This window comes from Pristis pectinata, chromosome 3, assembly GCF_009764475.1.
Source record: "Pristis pectinata isolate sPriPec2 chromosome 3, sPriPec2.1.pri, whole genome shotgun sequence".
In the NCBI taxonomy this organism is placed as follows: Eukaryota; Metazoa; Chordata; class Chondrichthyes; order Rhinopristiformes; family Pristidae; genus Pristis; species Pristis pectinata.
This window is the reverse complement of record NC_067407.1, coordinates 121,985,641-122,005,668: the sequence shown is the minus strand read 5'-3', so window position 1 is coordinate 122,005,668 and position 20,028 is coordinate 121,985,641. Positions and strand designations below refer to the sequence as shown.

General features: G+C 40.9%; 2 protein-coding genes across 2 annotated transcripts in view; one reads left to right on the top strand and one right to left on the bottom strand.

Moving 5' to 3' along the window:
• The window catches only part of LOC127568015 (ALK tyrosine kinase receptor-like), a 257,341-nt gene that overhangs the window by 223,507 nt on the left and 13,806 nt on the right, over positions 1 to 20,028 (top strand). The window contains exons 16-17 of the mRNA XM_052011262.1: positions 12,919 to 13,011; positions 19,307 to 19,408. Coding sequence (XP_051867222.1) covers positions 12,919 to 13,011; positions 19,307 to 19,408 — 195 coding nt within the window. The remainder of the gene's footprint in view (positions 1 to 12,918; positions 13,012 to 19,306; positions 19,409 to 20,028) is intronic.
• The window catches only part of zgc:172090 (uncharacterized protein LOC565611 homolog), a 144,076-nt gene continuing 131,021 nt past the window's right edge, over positions 6,974 to 20,028 (bottom strand). The window contains exon 2 of the mRNA XM_052012957.1: positions 6,974 to 7,919. Coding sequence (XP_051868917.1) covers positions 7,140 to 7,868 — 729 coding nt within the window. The 5' untranslated portion in view covers positions 7,869 to 7,919 and the 3' untranslated portion in view covers positions 6,974 to 7,139. The remainder of the gene's footprint in view (positions 7,920 to 20,028) is intronic.

The following is a 20,028-nucleotide window of genomic DNA, read 5'->3' as shown; positions in this document are numbered from 1 at the left end:
TCCAAAATGATGTTCGAAAGATCATGAATAAACAAATTAAAAGTATGCCTCTAGTTTTTTTTAAAACAAAAATCATGTAAAACAGTTATAACAGTCTTGTAAGGGCTATGTGGTAACAGAATGCATCAGATCAACAATAGAAATATTGGCATCATTTTCATGTGAGGAATCAGTAGCTAGATTATAGTTCTAATCATTTGTTTGTCAATAGCTAATTCTGCAGTTAGATAACTAAACCTGTACTTCACACCCATTTCTTCATGAAAGGTTTATTTAGATTTAAGTGCATAGGTAATATTTTGTAGGAAATTATCTTTGTAATCAAAACATATGCTACTTTAATCCTTAGCAATTCCTATCTGCATGCTCCTTTATATGGATGAAAACATTTATTTGGGATTGGAATGTGGTTTCTCTGTCATGCTACAGTCTATCCATTTGAAATTTCTGCTGAAAGGAAGAAACAAAAACCTCTCACCCCAAAGTAACATGTTGTAAAGAAAGGTACAGAATACACAGGAATGGGCTATTGCACTACTTTGAGACTGTTCCCTCACTCATTGAGATCATGACTGATACATGGGCCTGGATTTTGCTGGGTTTTACCAGCAGTTTCATACAAACTTGTGGCATTTACCCTCCTGGGTATGAGTAGAAAGTTAGAAATGAAGAAACTTATTTCTTTTAATTATTTGTTTGTAAATTGTTTATTGTGTTTTTGACAATGTTTTAGTTTATTTCATTTTTAAGTTTTTCGATGATTCAGAATGTCACTAATTTTAAGAAGCATTGAAAAATGTTGACAGCTTTGGGAAATGTCAAAGCTGAGAGCATGTCTTTGTCATCACTCTAAGGTATTCTCAAAGGCTTGTCAGCAGAACTTGTTTTGGTCTGCCTACATAATCCAATTACAGTGCTCGAGGCCTCACTGATCAGGTCCAGGCTGATCTAGGTAGCAGGTTCTTCTTAAGAAATATTCGTGAAGTATGTTTGAAAGCCAATTCCTGGCCAATGCCTAACAATATATACACTTGTTTCATTAATCTCCTCCCTTAATTTAAGCTTTGGAGTTCAGGTATCATTCTAGTGAGTAACCTTTGCAGAGTTAGCAGGGTGGCACAATTATCCACCACTTTGCTGATTCCGTAGCTAGGTCAATAAATTGCCCTCAATTCCATGAACTTTAGCTTTAGCTAACAGTTTCTTATGAGACCTTTTCCATCAAATGAACTTCAAAAAGTTCCTGCAAATCACAAGGGCAGATGTTACCCTGTCCATTACTTTAGTTAAAAAAATTCAATTGAGTTTGTCAGGTATACCATGCCTTTTTACAATTCTATATTGGCTTGCTCTAATCACCTGAAAAGTTTCAAATTACTCAATCAATCTACCCTTAGTTATAACGTTGTTAGTTTCCCAACAACAGACGTTAAAATTCCCTGGTTTCCTTCTCTCATCTTTCTTGTGTAGCAAAGTGACATGCACAATTTTCCAATATAAACAAATATTTACCAAATCAAGAGAACTTCATAAAATTATAGTTGGTATATACAGTAAAACTCTGATAATCTGGCATGTTGGGACTTTAGTGATGTCAGACTAGCAGATTTTCCAGACTATTTTATTTCACTTTTTATTTTTGGAAGTTACAGAGTAGCATAATAAATGTTCCAGTGAATCCGTTGAGTTTAAACAGAGCAGGAAATGCACAAGCACTCCAGACCTTGGCTCTGCCGCAAACTTACCCATGAACCCTGACCCCTGATGTTCCGGACTCCAAACCTCAGCCCCGGCACATACTGAGCCCACACTCTGGAGCCCAGCCCCGGACACACTTGGAACCCCTCGACTGACCGTACACCCTACGTCTACTCCCTGGACTAATGAATGAGCCAGAAGACTGATCATCAAGATTTCCAAACAATCAAATGCCAAATTTATTTTTGGAGTTTTACTTGCTTCAAATTCTTGGGATTGAAACCACATAGTCCTGAGCACTTGTGTCACTCGTTAGTACTATTCTGCTTTGCAGTTACTTTACAGTTGTAAAAATGCATAATGCACAAAGTTCTGTATATTGTCATTCATCATGCTGAATTATTAGTTTTAACTGGATTACGTACTAACATATTGCCCCAAATAGGGTTTCTCTTCCTGAATGAGTCCTTGGTGTCGCTTCACTCACCAGGTAAATTCTGATTCTATGCTTCTCATCAACTAATTCCCTCAAACCGCAGCTCTCTTTGGATTAAAAGTGGTCTCTTGGTGAAATATCTTAACCAAGTCAACATAGTTCTGTCACAAACCAGCAACAAAAGAAACACACTGAGCATGATTCAGTGTTAAAAACTATTTTATTAATCACTACTTATGGTAATACGTAAAATAAAAGTTAAAAAAAATGTTAGTATGTTAGAATTCAAGAATGTTAAACCTCGAACGTTAACCCCAAAACTAAACTCTTCGTGTGTGTGTGTGACAAAGTCCAAAACTCCCAGTTCCTGAATGGTTCTTAAAGTTCAGTTCCGCAAGCCATAAGGTGAAACATGAGCAAGGGCTTCTTCAACAACCACCGTTGTCTGAAGATAAGATGTAGATGTAGAAAAACATAGAGAGAGTACATACGAAATCCAAATGTTCCACGATGGAACCCAAACGACACTTCAGTGTTTACTCGGTAGTGACTTCCTCACCCCGAAAAGCATCCGAACCGTGGTCGTCCACATACAAATACCTGTTTCCTTCTACAGGTCAGCAACAAAGTGAACTCCACCGGATTACTTCCAACTTCCATACATGGATTTCAGTGGCAAACACAGTTATTGTTTCTCATCCATCGATAGAGAAAACAAGCAGGCTGGTGTCTCTCTCCCTTCTCTCTCTCTCTTTCTTCTTCTTCTAACTTCTTCAACAACGTCATTACGTCCTTTATCTTCTATTGACGTAAGCACGCCCCACACACACATACACACACACTCTCTATCTTAAAGGGACTTTCACTGAGTCCGTAACACCTCCCACCTAAAAAAAAATTTTCCCAAGAAAATTTTAACCGCGCATAGAGTTAGTAATGTTAATAATTATCATGCTACACAACTACAGACTATCAGATTAGTACAGATACATGTTTCCCATTTAACATCGGGAAAGACAATCAGCAATCACATTATCTTTGCCTTTAATGTGAGTTATCATGAGATCAAACTCTTGCAAAATTAAACTCCAGTTTAACAGCCTTCTGTTCTTGTTTTTGACTCGGCTCAGAAACACCAATGGGTTATGATCTGTATACACAGTCAATGGTTTCTGAGCGGTGCAAACATATACACTGAAATGTTGCAAGGCTAAAACAAGCGACAGTAATTCTTTCTCTATGGTGGAATAATTCTTTTGATGCTCATTAAATTTCTTTGAAAAGTAAGCTACAGGATGGTCAATATCATCAAGGTCACCCTTCTGCAACAACACAGCTCCTGCAGCTTCATCACTGGCATCTACTGCTAATGAAAATGGCTTTTCAAAGTCAGGTGTTCTGAGCACAGGATGGTAGCATAAAATGGCTTTCAGCTTCTCAAATGCTTCTTGACAAGAATCTGTCCAAACAAACTTTACTCCCTTCTTCAGAAGATTAGTTAGGGGAAGAGCAATATCAGCAAAACTTTTACAAAATTTTCGATAATATCCAACCATTCCCAAAAATCTTCTAACAGTCCTCGTACCTGTGGGAATAAGGAACTCAGATATTGCTTGAACTTTTGCCTGAACAGGAGCTTGCTTGCCTTGACCTACAACATAACCAAGATACGTCACAGTGGCATGGCCAAATTCACTTTTAGCCAAGTTAACTGTAAGGTTAGCCTTGGAAAGTCTTTCAAACAACCTTTCTAACGCAGAGATGTGATCTTCCCAAGTATCATTCCCAGTCACTAAGTCGTCAATGTATGCATCTGTATGTTTTAACCCATGAATCACTGAATTAATCATTCTTTGAAATGTTGCCGGAGCATTTTTCATTCCAAATGGCAAAACATTGTATTCATACAATCCAGAAGGGGTTACAAAGGCTGAAATTTCCCTTCCTCTATCTGTTAATGGAACACACCAGTACCCTTTTAATAGGTCAATTTTTGTAAGAAATTTTGCCTTTCCCACTCTGTCTATGCAATCATCCACTCTAGGAATAGGGTAAGCATCTGACTTTGTTACAGCATTCACTTTCCTGTAATCTGTGCAAAATCTAACAGTTCCATCAGGTTTAGGTACAATAACACAGGGCGAACTCCAATTTGAAGTAGAATGTCTAATAATATCATTTTCCAACATGTATTTGATTTCCTGATCAACAAGTTTACTTTTTTCCACATTCATTCGATATGGGTGTTGTTTGATTGGTTTTGCATCCCCAACATCAACATCATGGGTAATTATCGATGTTCTGTTTGGAACATCTGGGAACAGATTTTTAAATTTTAAAATTAATTCTCTCATCTGTTGTTTTTGTGAAACTTGTAAATGGTCCAACTTCGTTTCAAGGTTCTCCATGATATTTTGGTTTTTCAGTTTCGATGGAACAATATTTGGTCTAAATTGGCCTTCCTCAACATCAACATCAGGCATTCTAGAAACAACCTTTACATCATCCACCAAGGCCACCACTGAATCCCTCTCATAATAAGGTTTTAGCATGTTTACATGACAGAGTTGTGTTTTCTTGCGTCTATCTGGTGTTTTGATTATATATGTTAGATCAGTCACTCGAGATTCAATAACATAGGGTCCAGAAAAACGAGCTTGCAAGGGATTATTTTGGCTAGGGAAAAATACCAACACCTTTTGCCCCACTGCGAATGTCCTAGGCCGAGCACGTCTATCAAAATATGTCTTCATTCTTATCTGGCTTGTTTTCAGATTCTCTCTCGCTAGCTGGCAGACTCTCTCCAACCGAGTTTTAAATTTTTGGACATAGTCCAACAGACTCAAGTGAACTTCCTCATTAACCCATTGCTCTCTTAACAACTCCAAAGGTCCTCTCACCCTATGTCCAAACACAAGCTCAAACGGACTAAATCCGATTGACTCCTGGATCGATTCTCTAACGGTAAACAAAAGTAAATGGATCCCTTCGTCCCAATCCTTGGTGTTTTCAAAGCAATAAGTCTTCAGCATATTTTTGAGAGTAGAATGAAATCTCTCCAGAGCTCCTTGAGATTCTGGGTGATATGCAGATGATACAATCTGCTTTGCTCCCAGCTCATAGACTATTTGTTGAAAAATTTTTGACATAAAATTACTACCTTGATCAGATTGGATTTCTTTTGGCAAACCAAACAAGGTAAAAAATTTTACAAGAGCCTTTGACACCTGTCTTGGCCTTAATATTTCTAAGGGGTATTGCCTCTGGAAATCTAGAAGTGGCACACATGATGGTTAACAAATACTGATTTCCAGTCTTAGACTTTGGTAAGGGGCCAACACAGTCCACAATCACCTTCGAAAAGGGTTCACCAAAAGCAGGAATTGGTTTCAAAGGAGCCACAGGGGGTTTTTGATTTGGTTTACCTACCATCTGACATGTGTGGCAGGTTCGACAAAACATCACCACATCTTTTCTCAAACCAGGCCAATAGAATTGTTTCAAGATCTTCCCTACAGTTTTATTCACACCAAAATGACCACCCAAAGGCATACTATGGGCCAGGTTTAAAATCTCATCCCTATAAACTTTTGGAACAACAACCTGATGAATAACTTCCCATTCCTCAGTAACAGGAACATGAGGAGGTCTCCATTTCCTCATTAACACTCCATTTTTGACATAGTATCCAGTTGGCACCTTTTCAATCTCCTCACATGAGAGTGCTTTTTCTTTCAATTCTGTCAACTCAGGGTCCTTTGTCTGTTCCACCATAAAATCCTTCCTCGACAAAGACAAATCTTTAAATTCAGGCTCACTGTAAGGATGTTGATCCTCCAGTGAAGACAGAAAAGTCTCAGATAAGGCATCAAAATTTTCTTCCTGTTTAGGACTGTCACAAGGAACTACATCAGACTGCACCGGACTGTCTGTCTTGGCTAATTCTTTAGCTCTAGCTCGAGTCACCGCACATGATGGGTAAACATCTGGATCATCCTCAGACTCATCAATCCTTGGTTTGGTTGTTAACCGTACCACAGGATCATTTTCTCCATTTGCAAGGTCATTTCCCAATAACAAAGAAACTCCTTCCACTGGCAAACTAGGTCTTATCCCTATCTCAACTGGTCCTTCTACGAACTTTGACTTTAAAATCACCCTGTGAAAAGGGACAGACATGGTCTCACCTGTAACGCCTCGTACTAGATTTACTTCACCAGTGTCACTTTCTTCTCCAAAATTTAAAACACTGTCCAGCAAGAGAGATTGACTAGCCCCAGTATCTCTAAGAATTTTCACTGGCACCTGGGGTGACTCATCATTCAGTGAAACAAAACCCTCTGATACATACGAACGGAATTCTTTTCTCACCTCCTCCAACTTTTCCGCTTTTCCCTCTTGCAAGGACTGATCTTTAACAGCATCTCCTAAACCTTTTTGATTTTTAATTGCCTGAAAGCAAGCATTGGGCCCAGCTTCCTTCTTTTTCTTCAAAAGGGCACAATTAGATATCACGTGGCCAGGTTTCCTACAGTAATAACAAGTACGCTCAACAGGTTTCTCCAGCCCTGGTTTCTTTTCATCTTTTCCTTTTTGATTACCTCCCAATTTAATCTCCAGTTTACCTGGATTGTCTTTGTAACTCTTTTGAAAGGTTTTAGGTTGTCCCCATTTGGATTTATGGGTTAAAGCATAATCATCTGCCAACCTAGCAGTTTCTTGTAAAGTTTCCACTGCCTTTTCATTTAAATATGTTGTTAATTCAGCTGGAACACATCTTTTAAAGTCTTCCACCAGTATCAATTCTGTCAATTTATCGTAATCCCCATCTACATTTTTAGCCAGGCACCATCGTTCAAAACATATTCTCTTTCCATTGGCAAATTCCATATAAGTCTGATCTGCAGATTTCCTCAAGTCTCTGAATTTTTGTCTATAAGCCTCAGGGACCAATTCATAGGCCTTCAATATAGCTTGTTTTACCTTGGTATAATCAGCTGCATCCTCAACAGACAAAGCAGAATAAGCTTTTTTGAGCTTTACCTTTAATCACACTCTGTACCATAAGAGCCCATCCTTTCCTTGGCCAGTTTGAACTCACAGCAACCTTTTCAAAATGTTGGAAATACTGATCAACCTGATCTTCTTCAAACGGAGGGACTAATCGAACCTCCCTGCTGGCTGAAAAACCATCATCAGAATCAGATTCCGAACTCCTACGCTTCATTTGTAACTCATGCTGCCTCTGTTTCTCCTTCTCCTCACTATCCAGCTCCATCCTCTTCAATTCCATCTGCTTCATTGCTAGATCAGCCTCTATCTTCATCTGAGTTAGCTTTTGTTCAGTCTCTAATTTCTTTTGTTCGGCCTCTAATCTCTTTTCCTCTCGTTCGGCCTCTAATTTATTTTGTTCTCGTTCGGCCTCTAATCTCTTTTGCTCTCGTTCAGCCTCTATCTTTAACTGGGTTTGTTCTCGTTCAGCTTCTATCTTTGCCAGCTGCACCTGTGCCTCAGAAATTGCTATTTCACTGCCAGGAAACTGTTTTAACACTTCCTTCTCAAACACCTTCTTTTCCACATAATGGCCAGCTATCAATCTCTGAATATCTGCCTTTCTCATAGACTGCTTTACTTCTGTAAGGTTTAGCCTTGTAGCAATCTTTATCAGATCATCCTTTTTCACCACCTCCAATCCCTTTTGGGTTGGTGACTCCAAAAATGCCTTAATATCCATTGCTGCTGGTTTCCACACACACAAGCCAATTAAAAAAAGAATTTATCAGACCTCCCTCAAAAATCTTTGGATTGAATCTCAAACAAATCTCGTCAATCTGGGGTACAATCCCAGACGAATCTCGTTAACTTTGGGAACTATCCCGGACGAGCCCCCAATTTTGTCACAAACCAGCAACAAAAGAAACACACCGAGCATGATTCAGTGTTAAAAACTATTTTATTAATCACTACTTATGGTAATACGTAAAATAAAAGTTAAAAAAAATGTTAGTATGTTAGAATTCAAGAATGTTAAACCTCGAACGTTAACCCCAAAACTAAACTCTTCGTGTGTGTGTGTGACAAAGTCCAAAACTCCCAGTTCCTGAATGGTTCTTAAAGTTCAGTTCCGCAAGCCATAAGGTGAAACATGAGCAAGGGCTTCTTCAACAACCACCGTTGTCTGAAGATAAGATGTAGATGTAGAAAAACATAGAGAGAGTACATACAAAATCCAAATGTTCCACGATGGAACCCAAACGACACTTCAGTGTTTACTCGGTAGTGACTTCCTCACCCCGAAAAGCATCCGAACCGTGGTCGTCCACATACAAATACCTGTTTCCTTCTACAGGTCAGCAACAAAGTGAACTCCACCGGATTACTTCCAACTTCCATACATGGATTTCAGTGGCAAACACAGTTATTGTTTCTCATCCATCGATAGAGAAAACAAGCAGGCTGGTGTCTCTCTCCCTTCTCTCTCTCTCTTTCTTCTTCTTCTAACTTCTTCAACAACGTCATTACGTCCTTTATCTTCTATTGACGTAAGCACGCCCCACACACACATACACACACACTCTCTATCTTAAAGGGACTTTCACTGAGTCCGTAACAGTTCTTATAGTACATGAAGTGTTAGTATAGATCTTGTACTCAAATCCTGGACAGCAATTTAAAATGTTGACTCAGGTGAGAGTTTTACCAACTGAACCATAGAACCATACAGCACAAAACAGGCCCTTCGGCCCACCATGTTGTGCCGTCCATCAAACCACCCTCACACTATCTAACCCTTTCCTCCCGCATATCCCTCTATCTCACATTCCTCCATATGCCTATCCAACAAACTCTTGAACCTGTCCAATGTATCTGCCTCCACCACCACCCCAGGCAGTGCACCAATCACTCTCTGCGTGAAAAACCTCCCCCTGACATCTCCCCTGAACCTCCCACCCATAACCTTCATGCCCTCTCGTCTTGAGCATTGGTGCCCTGGGAAGGAAGCGCTGACTGTCTACTCTATCTATTCCTCTCAATATTTTATATACCTCTATCATGTCTCCTCTCATCCTCCTCCTTTCCAGTGAATAAAGCCCTAGCACCTTAAGCCTCTCCTCGTATTCCATACGCTCTAATCCAGGCAGCATCCTGGTAAATCTCCTCTGCACCCTCTCCAACGCCTCCACATCCTTCCTATAATGCGGCGACCAGAACTGAACACAGTACTCTAAGTGTGGTCTAACTAGAGTTTTGTAAAGCTGCCTCATCACTTCGCGGCTCTTAAACTCAATCCCACGATTTATGAAAGCTAACATCCCATTGGCCTTCTTAACTGCTCTATCCACCTGTGAGGCAACTTTCAGTGAACTGTGGATATGAACCCCCAGATCCCTCTGCTCATCTACACTGCCAAGTACCTTGTCATTTACCTTGTACTCTGCCCTGGAGTTTGTCCTTCCAAAGTGTACCACCTCACACTTCTCCGGATTGAACTCCATCTGCCACTTGTCAGCCCCGCTCTGCATCCTATCAATATCCCTCTGTAAGCTCCGACAGCCCTCCACACTATCCACAACACCGCCGATCTTGATGTTGTCCGCAAACTTACTAACCCAGCCCTCCACCCCCTCATCTAAGTCATCTACAAATATCACAAAAAGTAGAGGCCCCAGAACTGATCCCTGTGGGACACCACTAGTCACCGCCCTCCAATCTGAGGGCACTCCCTCCACCACAACCCTCTGCTTTCTACAGGCAAGCCAATTCCTAATCCACACAGCCAAGCTTCCCTGCATCCCTTGGCCTCTGATCTTCTGAAGAAGCCTACCATGAGGAACATTATCAAACGCCTTACTAAAATCCAATATAGACCACATCCACCGCACTACCCTCATCAATCTTCCTGGTCACCTCCTCAAAGAACTCTATCAGGCTTGTGAGGCAAGATCTTCCCTTCACAAAGCCATGCTGGCTGTCCCTAATCAGTCCATGATTCTCTAGGTGTTCATATAACCTATCCCTTAGAATCCTTTCTAACAGCTTACCCACCACAGACGTGAGACTCACCAGTCTGTAATTCCCTGGACTATCCCTACTACCTTTTTTGAACAAGAGCACAACATTCGCCACCCTCCAATCCTCTGGCACCATCCCCGTGGACAACGAGGACTCAAAGATCCTTACCAGCGGTTCAATAATCTCCTCCCTCGCCTCTCGAAGCAGCCTGGGGAATATCCCATCAGGCCCCGGAGCTTTATCTGTCTTGATATTATTTAACAACTTCAACACATCCTCTCTCTTGATATCTACAACCTTGAGAACATTACCCTTACCAGCACTCCCTTCCATGTCATCAAGACCCCTCTCCCTGGTGAATACTGAAGAGAAGTACTCATTGAGAACTTCTCCCACTTCCGCTGCCTCCAGGCACATTCTCCCACCTTTGTCTTTAATTGGACCTACCTTTACCCTAGCCATCCTCCTACCCTTCACGTACATGAAAAAGGCCTTGGGATTTTCCTTAACCCTACTAGCCAAAGCCTTTTCATGTCCCTTTCTAGCTCTCCTCAGCCCTTTCTTAAGTTCCTTCCGCACTACTCTATATTCCTCGCGGGCCCTGTCTGAACCTTGCTGCTTATACCTCACGTATGCTACCTTCTTCTCCCTAACTAGTCGTTCCACCTCTCTCGTCACCCATGGTTCCTTCACCCTGCCATTCCTTCTCTGCCTCACCAGGACATATTTATCCCTAACATCCTCCATAAGATCCCTGAACATCGACCACATCTCCATAGTACATTTCCCTTCAAAAAGGACATCCCAATTTACACTCCCAAGTTTTCTCCTTATAGCCTCATAGTTCGCCCTTCCCCAATTAAATGTCCTCTCTGCACCTGTCCCTGTCCACGACAATTTTAAAGGTTATGGAGCAATGGTCACTGTCCCCAAAATGCTCACCCACCAATAGATCCTTCACCTGTCCCGGTTCATTTCCTAAAACTAGATCTAGCATGGCATTCCCTCTACTCAGCCTGTCGACATACTGTGTCAGGAATCCCTCCTGGACACATTTAACAAATTCCATCCCATCTAAGCCTTTGGCACTAAGCAGGTTCCAGTCTATATTTGGGAAGTTGGTGTCTCCCATTATAACAACCCTGTTATTTTTGCTTCTCTCCAAACACTGCCTGCCAATCTGCTCCTCTATATCTCTACTGCTACCGGGGGGCCTATAGAATACTCCTAGTAGAGTAACTACTCCTTTCTTGTTCCTTACTTCCACCCATACAGACTCTAGAGATGATCCTTCTACAACATCCATCCTTTCCGCAGCCGTAACAGTGTCCCTGACCAGTATCGTCACCCCTCCTCCTCTTCTCCCCCCTTCCCTATCCCTCTTAAAACACCGAAAACCAGGAATATTCAATATCCATTCCTGCCCTGACGTCAGCCACGTCTCAGTAATAGCCACGATATCATAGTCCCCCATACTTATCCAAGCCCGCAGTTCATCTCCCTTATTCCTGACGCTTCTTGTATTTAAGTAAACACACTTCAGTCCATCTACCTTGCTACTTTTATAGCCTGTATTCTGCTTCTCTTTCCCCAAAGCCTCTCTATCTGTTTGATCTAACTTTTCCCCATTCCCTTCTTCCTCTGACCTACTCCTCCAGTTCCCGGAACCATGCTGAAAGGGCTTGGCAGGATCCCAGCACAAGTTCTCATTATAGTCTGCTTTCCCAAATGAAAGTGTGCAAATGTTTAATTACGTTGCAAATATCTGCCAACATCAGTATACTGATATTTTAAGGATTATATCCCAAACCGGTTGTTCTTGAGTTTGGATTAATTTATCAGTGCTGTGCAAGTTCTCCGGACAATGCTACATTTTCCTGAATGAAAGATGCTGAAATATGACATACTTACATGATTGTAAATCTTAAGTTGTGACTGGATAAATAATGTAAGTTAACCAATGGCCTGCACTGATATCCTTCTGGGGAAACAAGAAGGCGGAATTAATGGTCACATCTAACAACTTTACTTTTACTTCCATCAGACCACAATAGGAAAAGCAGAGCATAGTACTGGCTTCATTCAAAACTTGGTGAAGAATTTAAGAAAATGATGAGGAAATCATAAAACCCTTTGAGATTGTTACATAATTTAATAAGATTGTGCTAATAATCTGCCTCAAGTACTTCCTGTTAATTTTGCATTACTCCACTTTGCCAATTTTCACCGAGATATTCATGGCTAATCTATAATAGACACATTTTAGATACTAGGATTTAAAATCCTTCCTCACATCCTCAGTCTTTCATGAATAATCCACCATCATTAGCTGTTAACAATAAAATTTGCCTTTTCACTTTCAACATGAGAATATTGTAGAGGCATTGACTGACCTATTATTAAATCTGCAAATCAGAAATTCTCATCTATAATCTCTGATTTATCCCAAGGTATAAAATGTAGCCAAACTAACTTTTGGGCCAGTGATATTCTCAACCTGAATTAGGAGATAAATGAAAAGGCTTGATCCTTGCAACAAATTAGCATCCAGTGATCCCTACTGAGTGCATTTGTGTGAGGCAGGATGACTGAAGTCTCTCAAGTTTCCTAAACTGAATGACCTATTAACTTTCACTGTGAAGAATGAAGGAGACACCAGATGGCTGCTGGGAACCTACTCCAATATGAATTAATTCCTTCAGGAAAAGAGATGAAGAACCGAGAGAAAATCAGGGAAGAAATTTACCTTTCTGTGTTTCATTCATTGGCAGGGATATAGCTGCAAGAAATTGCCTGCTTACTTTCAAAGGTTCAGGAAGAGTGGCTAAGATTGGAGATTTTGGAATGGCTCGTGATATATACAGGTAATTGTTGAGAATTTTCATTACTGTATTTCACATTCAGTACTCTTAAAATTAAAGATTGATTGATAAAATAAAATTCAGGTGAAGCACAGTGGTTGACCATACATCTAAATACATTTATATGTATTATCTATATATTTGATCATGCAAATAAAGCCTATTATAATAGTTCAATCTGTTCTTGCTTATTAAGCAAATAGGGAAAGTTTTGCACATTTGTGCATCAGTAATGTTAGCATATTGGCAGTTTATCCTACTTTAAAAAAAGAAGTAAAGCTATGTGATAAGATTCCTGTTATTGTGATTTCTTAAAAAGGAGTCACACTGAAACTTTGTGAACTACCACCTTTATTAGGCAATCTCCTGCAGCATTACGTGCAGAGTCAAGATCATATATAATTTCAGCTGAAGCAGTTTCGGAAGCCAATGATAATCGGACTATGACAAATAAATAAAATCCACTCATTAATTTAAAACTGTACCTTCAGTCCTTATTCTAATGTAATACTTTATTTCACATCAATATAATTAAGAGTAGCCAAATATGATATGATGAAAAATAAAGCAGAATATTTGTTTGCAGGAAAGTGCAAGCTGAGAAGCCAACAGGGCATAAAACTAAGGCACTGCAACACTGCCACTAGCAGGAGAAATTAATTACAGCATAACATCCTTGTAAATATGAGAATTTGTAATGGAAAAGACTACTACAGAACTGTGACAAAAGTGTTACAATAGGAGCTTGGTTCCTAATATCTTAATAAGATGGTCTTTCAGGATGCTCTTCTCAAATGTAAACAAATTCAGATTCTCAATTCTCTCCTTGTATTTCAGCTATTCTGGTACCAGCTATAAGATTGATCATTTTTATCAATGCCAAAATATCCTTATTGTAATATAGCCAAAACACTAATGCAGGCAGGGAGTCCAGATGAAGGGGTTCCGTCTCAAAACATCAACTGTCCACTTCCCTCTGATGCTGCCTGACAGGCTCCAGTAGTTTATTTTTTGCTCCAGATTCCGGTGTCTGTAGTCTCTTGTCTCTCCGGGGATGAACTAATGAGCTACGTAGGCTTAATACCACATTATGATCAGAATTCAATTGCAGGCGGTCTACAATTAAGAATTCTTTATTTATCACCCTCGACAGGTTTTAAACTGGATCTCACTGCGCCCAGTCTGCGCCTGTGTTGCCCACGGTTGCATTTTTCTTTTGCAGCAGCATGGCTCCTAATGTTGTGCAAGCCTCGCTGATACAAATGTAATAAAACCACAAGTGGCAGAAACTAAGAACTAACCCACAGATCCTGGTGCTGTCAATTCATCATTTCAATGGGTCTGGCCTGCTAAGTGAGCAAAGACTTTTAGAAACAGCTGACAAATAATTAAAGACACAAGAAAGATTGCAGATCTTGGAAATCTAGAGCAACACACAAAATGCTGGAGGAACTCAGCGGATCAGGTAGTATCTAAAGAGGGAAATGGACAGTCGGCGCTTTGGGTCAAGACCCTTCATCCGGACTGGTAAGAAAGAGGGGAGAAGCCAGTATAAAACAGTGGGGGGAGGGAGTGGAGCACTGGATGCAATTAATGACACCGATTTTTACACCTGCCCCTACATCTCCTCCCTCACCACCATTCAGGGCCCTAAACAGTCCTTCCAGATGAAGCAGCACTTCACATGTGAATCCATAGGTGTCATTTATCGCATCCGGTGCTCCCAGTGCGGCCTTCTCTACATCGGCAAGACCTGACGCAGATTGGGGGATCACTTCGTCGAGCACCTTTGCTCCATCCACAGTAACAGCCAGGATGTCCCGGTGACCAGCCATTTTAATTCCACTTCCCATTCCCACACTGACAAGGCGGAATATGAGGTGCTATTCCTCTAATCTGCCAAGTTGAGGCTAGATGCAAATTAGAGGAACAGCACCTCATATTCCGCCTTGTAATCTCCAACCTGACAGCATGAACATCTATGTCTCTAACTTCCGGTAACCACTCCACTCTGTCCCTCCCTTTATTTTACCTTATCCCACCGGCCCCATCACCCCATCTCTTCCCCTCCCCCACCCTCTCGATCTACCCACCACCCACACATTCCTCCCTCCGGTTCCTCTCCTCACCTTCTTCCCTTTATACCGCGGTCCACTGTCCTCTCCTATCAGATTCCAACGTCTTCGGTCCTTTGTCACTTCCACCTTTCACCTCCCAGCTTCTTACATCATTCCCACTCTCCCCCACCTGCCTATCACCCCCCCTCTCACCTGGATCCACCTATCACCCGCCAGCTCTTGCTCCACCCCTCCCCCTCCCCTTTTATACTGGCTTCTCCCCTCTTTAGTTCCAGTCCTGATGAAGGGTCTCAACCTGAAACGTCGACTGTCCATTTCCTTCCATAGGTGCTGCCTGACCCGCTGAGTTCCTCCAGCATTTTGTGTATTGAGACAAATAATTAAATATTTTTTAAAAATAAACATAGTACTAAGAAACAATAAATCAATTTAAAACCACATTCAACTTGTCTAAATTAAAATATTAATGTTAATTAAAAAGAAGCTTTTCTTCACTTTTCTTTTTTGTGACTGTTGGTGATTCTGTTCAAATAAATGGGGCTGCTCTAGATGCCTGGTGTAAAGTTCTCAAAGTGTATCCAACCCTTCATGTCAGTTCAGTGAGGAGCAGTTGCGGACTCTGGTGAGTCAGGTGGATCAGCATCTGATCTCCAGTGCAAACTACTGGCTAAAGATCAGCATGATCCAGCCCAATGGTTATGTATTTTCCCTAATTTCACCACTTTATTTGTCGGCACTGAATTCTTAGCCAATCTTCCCAGTTTTGCTGCTGCTGACCAATCTCCTCTTGATTATTTTCAAACCTCACCTCCCCACCTGAATGTTAGTGTCACTTTCAGTTCAGAAACTGATTGGCATCCAAAAGTCACTAATGGATCAGTAACTAAATGCACCATCCTGTGTTGGTCCCAGTTGACCAGAAAGGACGATGTATACCAGCTGAATACCATAAATCAGTATAAAAATGAGAGGAACAGTGACCTAGAGTACACTGGAACTGCTTCTGCTATGAATCAGTTAAAATACATCTTTCTTCATTTCATAGTATCAGTGAACATTTTCTCAATTTAGATAATGACTCAACTTTTTGTTAATATTACTAAATGAAGAAAAAACTTCCACTGTTCTAAACTTTAACCCAAACGTTTTGCTGAACTTTGGAGAAATTATTATGTAAATCATTTCCTGCCACTAAATGGTTTAGCATAATTTTTTAAGTTTATGTAAAATAAGTTTTTACTCTCACATTCAACCATTATATTTCTTTGAGGAGAATGTGTTACTATTTTGGTATATCTAGTACATAGAGGAATTCTTCAATTATATGATGTTAAAATCAGCAACAGACATTTTGAATGCAGAGCCTTTGAGATGGTGCTGTGTGAGACATCAGTGCAAAGATGTTAATGGGATTTTGTATCAAGCAGAGGTATAAACCCTTCTAAAATAACTCCGTTAATATCCCCACTATTATCCCAAACTGAAATGGCAAAGCCAGAACTTTATGTGCTCCAAGCAAAGTGACTGGAGCAATTTGGTGTCTTAAAGTAAGAGATGTTTATCAAAATTACTTTTCTTCTGGGAGAGAAAGAACTGTACATTGTGTTTGCCAGGAACATGTCATGGAGCAGAGAGGTAACAATGTAATTTGAGACATTAGTACCTCTTTAAATACACTTTAATAAAAAAACTTCCAGTTGGCCACATGTAAAGGTTTAAGTATTAATCCTGTTTAAGAGCCACACTGTGCAATAAACTACAGAACACATTTGCATAGTGTCCAAAGAAATGGCATTTCTCAAATGAAAATTGTATTAACATATTAACTAATTTTGCACATGCCTTTTTGTTAATAAGGGTGAAGTTATGGCTATGAGAAATCTATTCACCCTAGTACTAATCCTGGCATACAGTTTAACCAAATGCTGCCAACAGTAATGCAAATTTGCCTCTGGTAGGATTTTCAGCCACATTGGTCTGAATCATGACTGGCACTGTTATCATTCAGAGAAACCAGTTTTTAATAATGCTGATGGCTCAAGATGAGTGCATTTTACTGAATCAGCTAATCTTTCCTGCGGTCATAGATAGAGTTCTGCACAGCTCTCTGCCAACTGAATCTCAAGTAGACTCAACCAAACTAGGAAACTAGTCACCTTAGCATGACCCTGATTTTGACTATGAGAGCAATGCAAAGTCTTGTGTTTGGTTGGCAGGCAACCAAATACAAGTGCCTACATTGTCCTAAAGTCAAATTCAGGGTTTCCCTAGCACTGGAACCATGCCAGCTCTCTCTGCTGAGATATGCCAGATATGATACTTTGCTGCTTAGCAATGTGTTACAGAAGTCATAATTAGCTCACCAATAAACTGGGGACCTTTCCACCTTTGATAAGTGCGAATTCTACATTCAGAGCTGGAAGGGGTGCTTGGCAGCATCAGCAGAGCTCCCAAATTTACACAGATTCATAGAGGAGACTCATAGCCTTACAGACATATCCATGGCAATGTTCTGCCATGATTGCATCTGCACAAGGAACTGCTCCTTTGTGCACACACTGTTCCTCAAAAGCCTGTGCATGTTCCTTTGCCTGCGCCCCCCTCCTCAGGAGGAATCTGCCATCCTCTTGTGTTATTGAAGTGTGCTCTCATTTCTTGCCAAAACTCCCCAGTATCCAATGAACTTCACAATTTGTTTTGAGCTTTTTGAACGGTTTTAGGGAGGTTACTTCCATTGTTTTAGCTTACATTGTTTTAATCCTGGAAAAACACTGCAGGTGAATTTCTTGGCCATTAATCTTGTTGACTGCCAAAATAACCATCACATGCAATGGAGAATTATTGACAAGAACATAGAACAGTAAAGCGCTGGAACAGGCCCTTCGGCCCACAACATCTGTGTCAAATGCAATGCCAAATTAAACTAAATCTCTTCTGCCTGCACATGATCCATATCCCTCCACTCCCTGTATATTAATGTGTCTATCTAAAACCCTCTTAAATGCCACTATTGTATCTGCTTCCACCACTACCCCGGCAGCCCATTCCAGGCACCTACCAACCTCTATGTCATAAAAAAACTTGTCCTGCACATCCTCTTTAAACTTTCCCCCTGTCACCTTAAATGCATATCCTCTAGTGTTTGACATTTCTCCCCTGGGGAGAAAAGGGCTCTGACTATCTACCCTATCCGTGCCTCTCATAATTTTATAAGCTTCTATCAAGTCTCCCCTTAGCCTCTGACACTGCAGAGAAAACAACCCAAGTTTGTCCAACTTCTCTTTATAGTCTATACCCTCCAATCCTGGAAGCATCCTGGTGAACCTCTTTGGTACCCTTTCCAAAGCCTCCACATCCTTCCTGTAATGAGACAACCAGAATTGCACACAAGAGAATGATATATATCTGACTCCTTTAGTTCACTTGTGCCAGAAAAAATAATTGGACCTGGTGACTGCTCTGCTTATCTGCCCCACTGTAGTATATTGGGCTGAATCTTGCCAGCTGACCTGCAGAAGGGAACCATTAGTATTCAACCATTTTAACCAAAGTAAATCCTGGACTTGGGGGCATGCACTGCCAGGCTGGGAATTACAGACAGATTTGCCCAGCAACTGAATTCTGCAGTCCCACAGAAAAGTCCAGTCTTGCAGCAATTTGCCTTCATCGCATTGGCCAATTGCCTCTCAGATGTTGTGTCATTCAGATTAGCTGCAGGGTCTGAAACTCCTTTGGTTTCAATGGGATTCCAGGCTTGTAACTAAGGGGGCTCAGGGGAAGGTTAGATCATTTCTTGCAGTTGTTTTGCTTTAGGTTAATGACTTAATTATATTTAAGTGTTCTATGTGACAATTGATGTCTTACTTTTAAAATGTTTTCTTTTTTTTATTTTTATATCATTTACCTTAATCACAATGGATTTCAATATCTATGAATGTCACAGGCATTTAAAAACTGTTGAAATCTATAATAGTTTTGACAGAAGACAAGGCTCCACTCCCAACTTTGCCCCCTATCTAAACTTGTCAGGGGTGTTGGTGAACAAGACCTCCTCACTACGCCATCCGAGGCTTAATCATGATACAAACCTCAAGTGTGCACAAGGGTCGATCTCTCTGGCCTGGCAGCAGTTCTGTCATGGCAGGCCAGGTGCAGCAACATTCAGCCCATTACCTTTAATGACTGTGAGACTGACAGTTGTTTGTTGTTTGACCCTGTAGGGCTAGTTATTACAGGAAAGGTGGTCGTGCCATGCTCCCTGTGAAGTGGATGCCGCCAGAAGCCTTCATGGAAGGAATATTTACCTCAAAAACAGACACCTGGTATGTGTGTTTCTTTCCTGAAAAAGAAAAAATTAAGGTAACCACTAAAATAACATACCTTGTTTACTACTGTTTTAAGCAATAGCATACTGATAGCAGAAATGCAGAGCAACAAACTAACAAAGAGAAAGAAATCTCTTGTTATGGATCCTAGAACTTGCGAGTCTATTGGGATTGAGCACAGTCTCTTATGGTCTAGAATTCTGGTTCAAATTTCATGTGGTGTCTCTGCATCATATATCTAAAAGGAAGCTCAACATCATCTGTGACAAAGCCGCCCATTTGATTGGGACCACATCCACCATTCACTCCCTCACCACTGGTGCACAGTGGCTACAGTTGCACCATTGACAAAATGCACTGCAGTTACGCAGCCAGGCCATTCCACCAGTAATTCCCAAGCCTGCAACCTCTACTGCCAAGAAGGAGAAGGGCAGCAGCCATGTGAGAACACCACCACATGCAGGCTCCCCTCCAAAACACATAACATCCTGACTTGGAAATGTATTGCAGGCCCTTCATTCTCACTGGATCTAAATCCTTGAACTCCCTACCCAACAGCACTGTGGGAGTATCTTCACCAGAGGGTCTGCAGCACTTCAAGGAGGCTCATCATTACC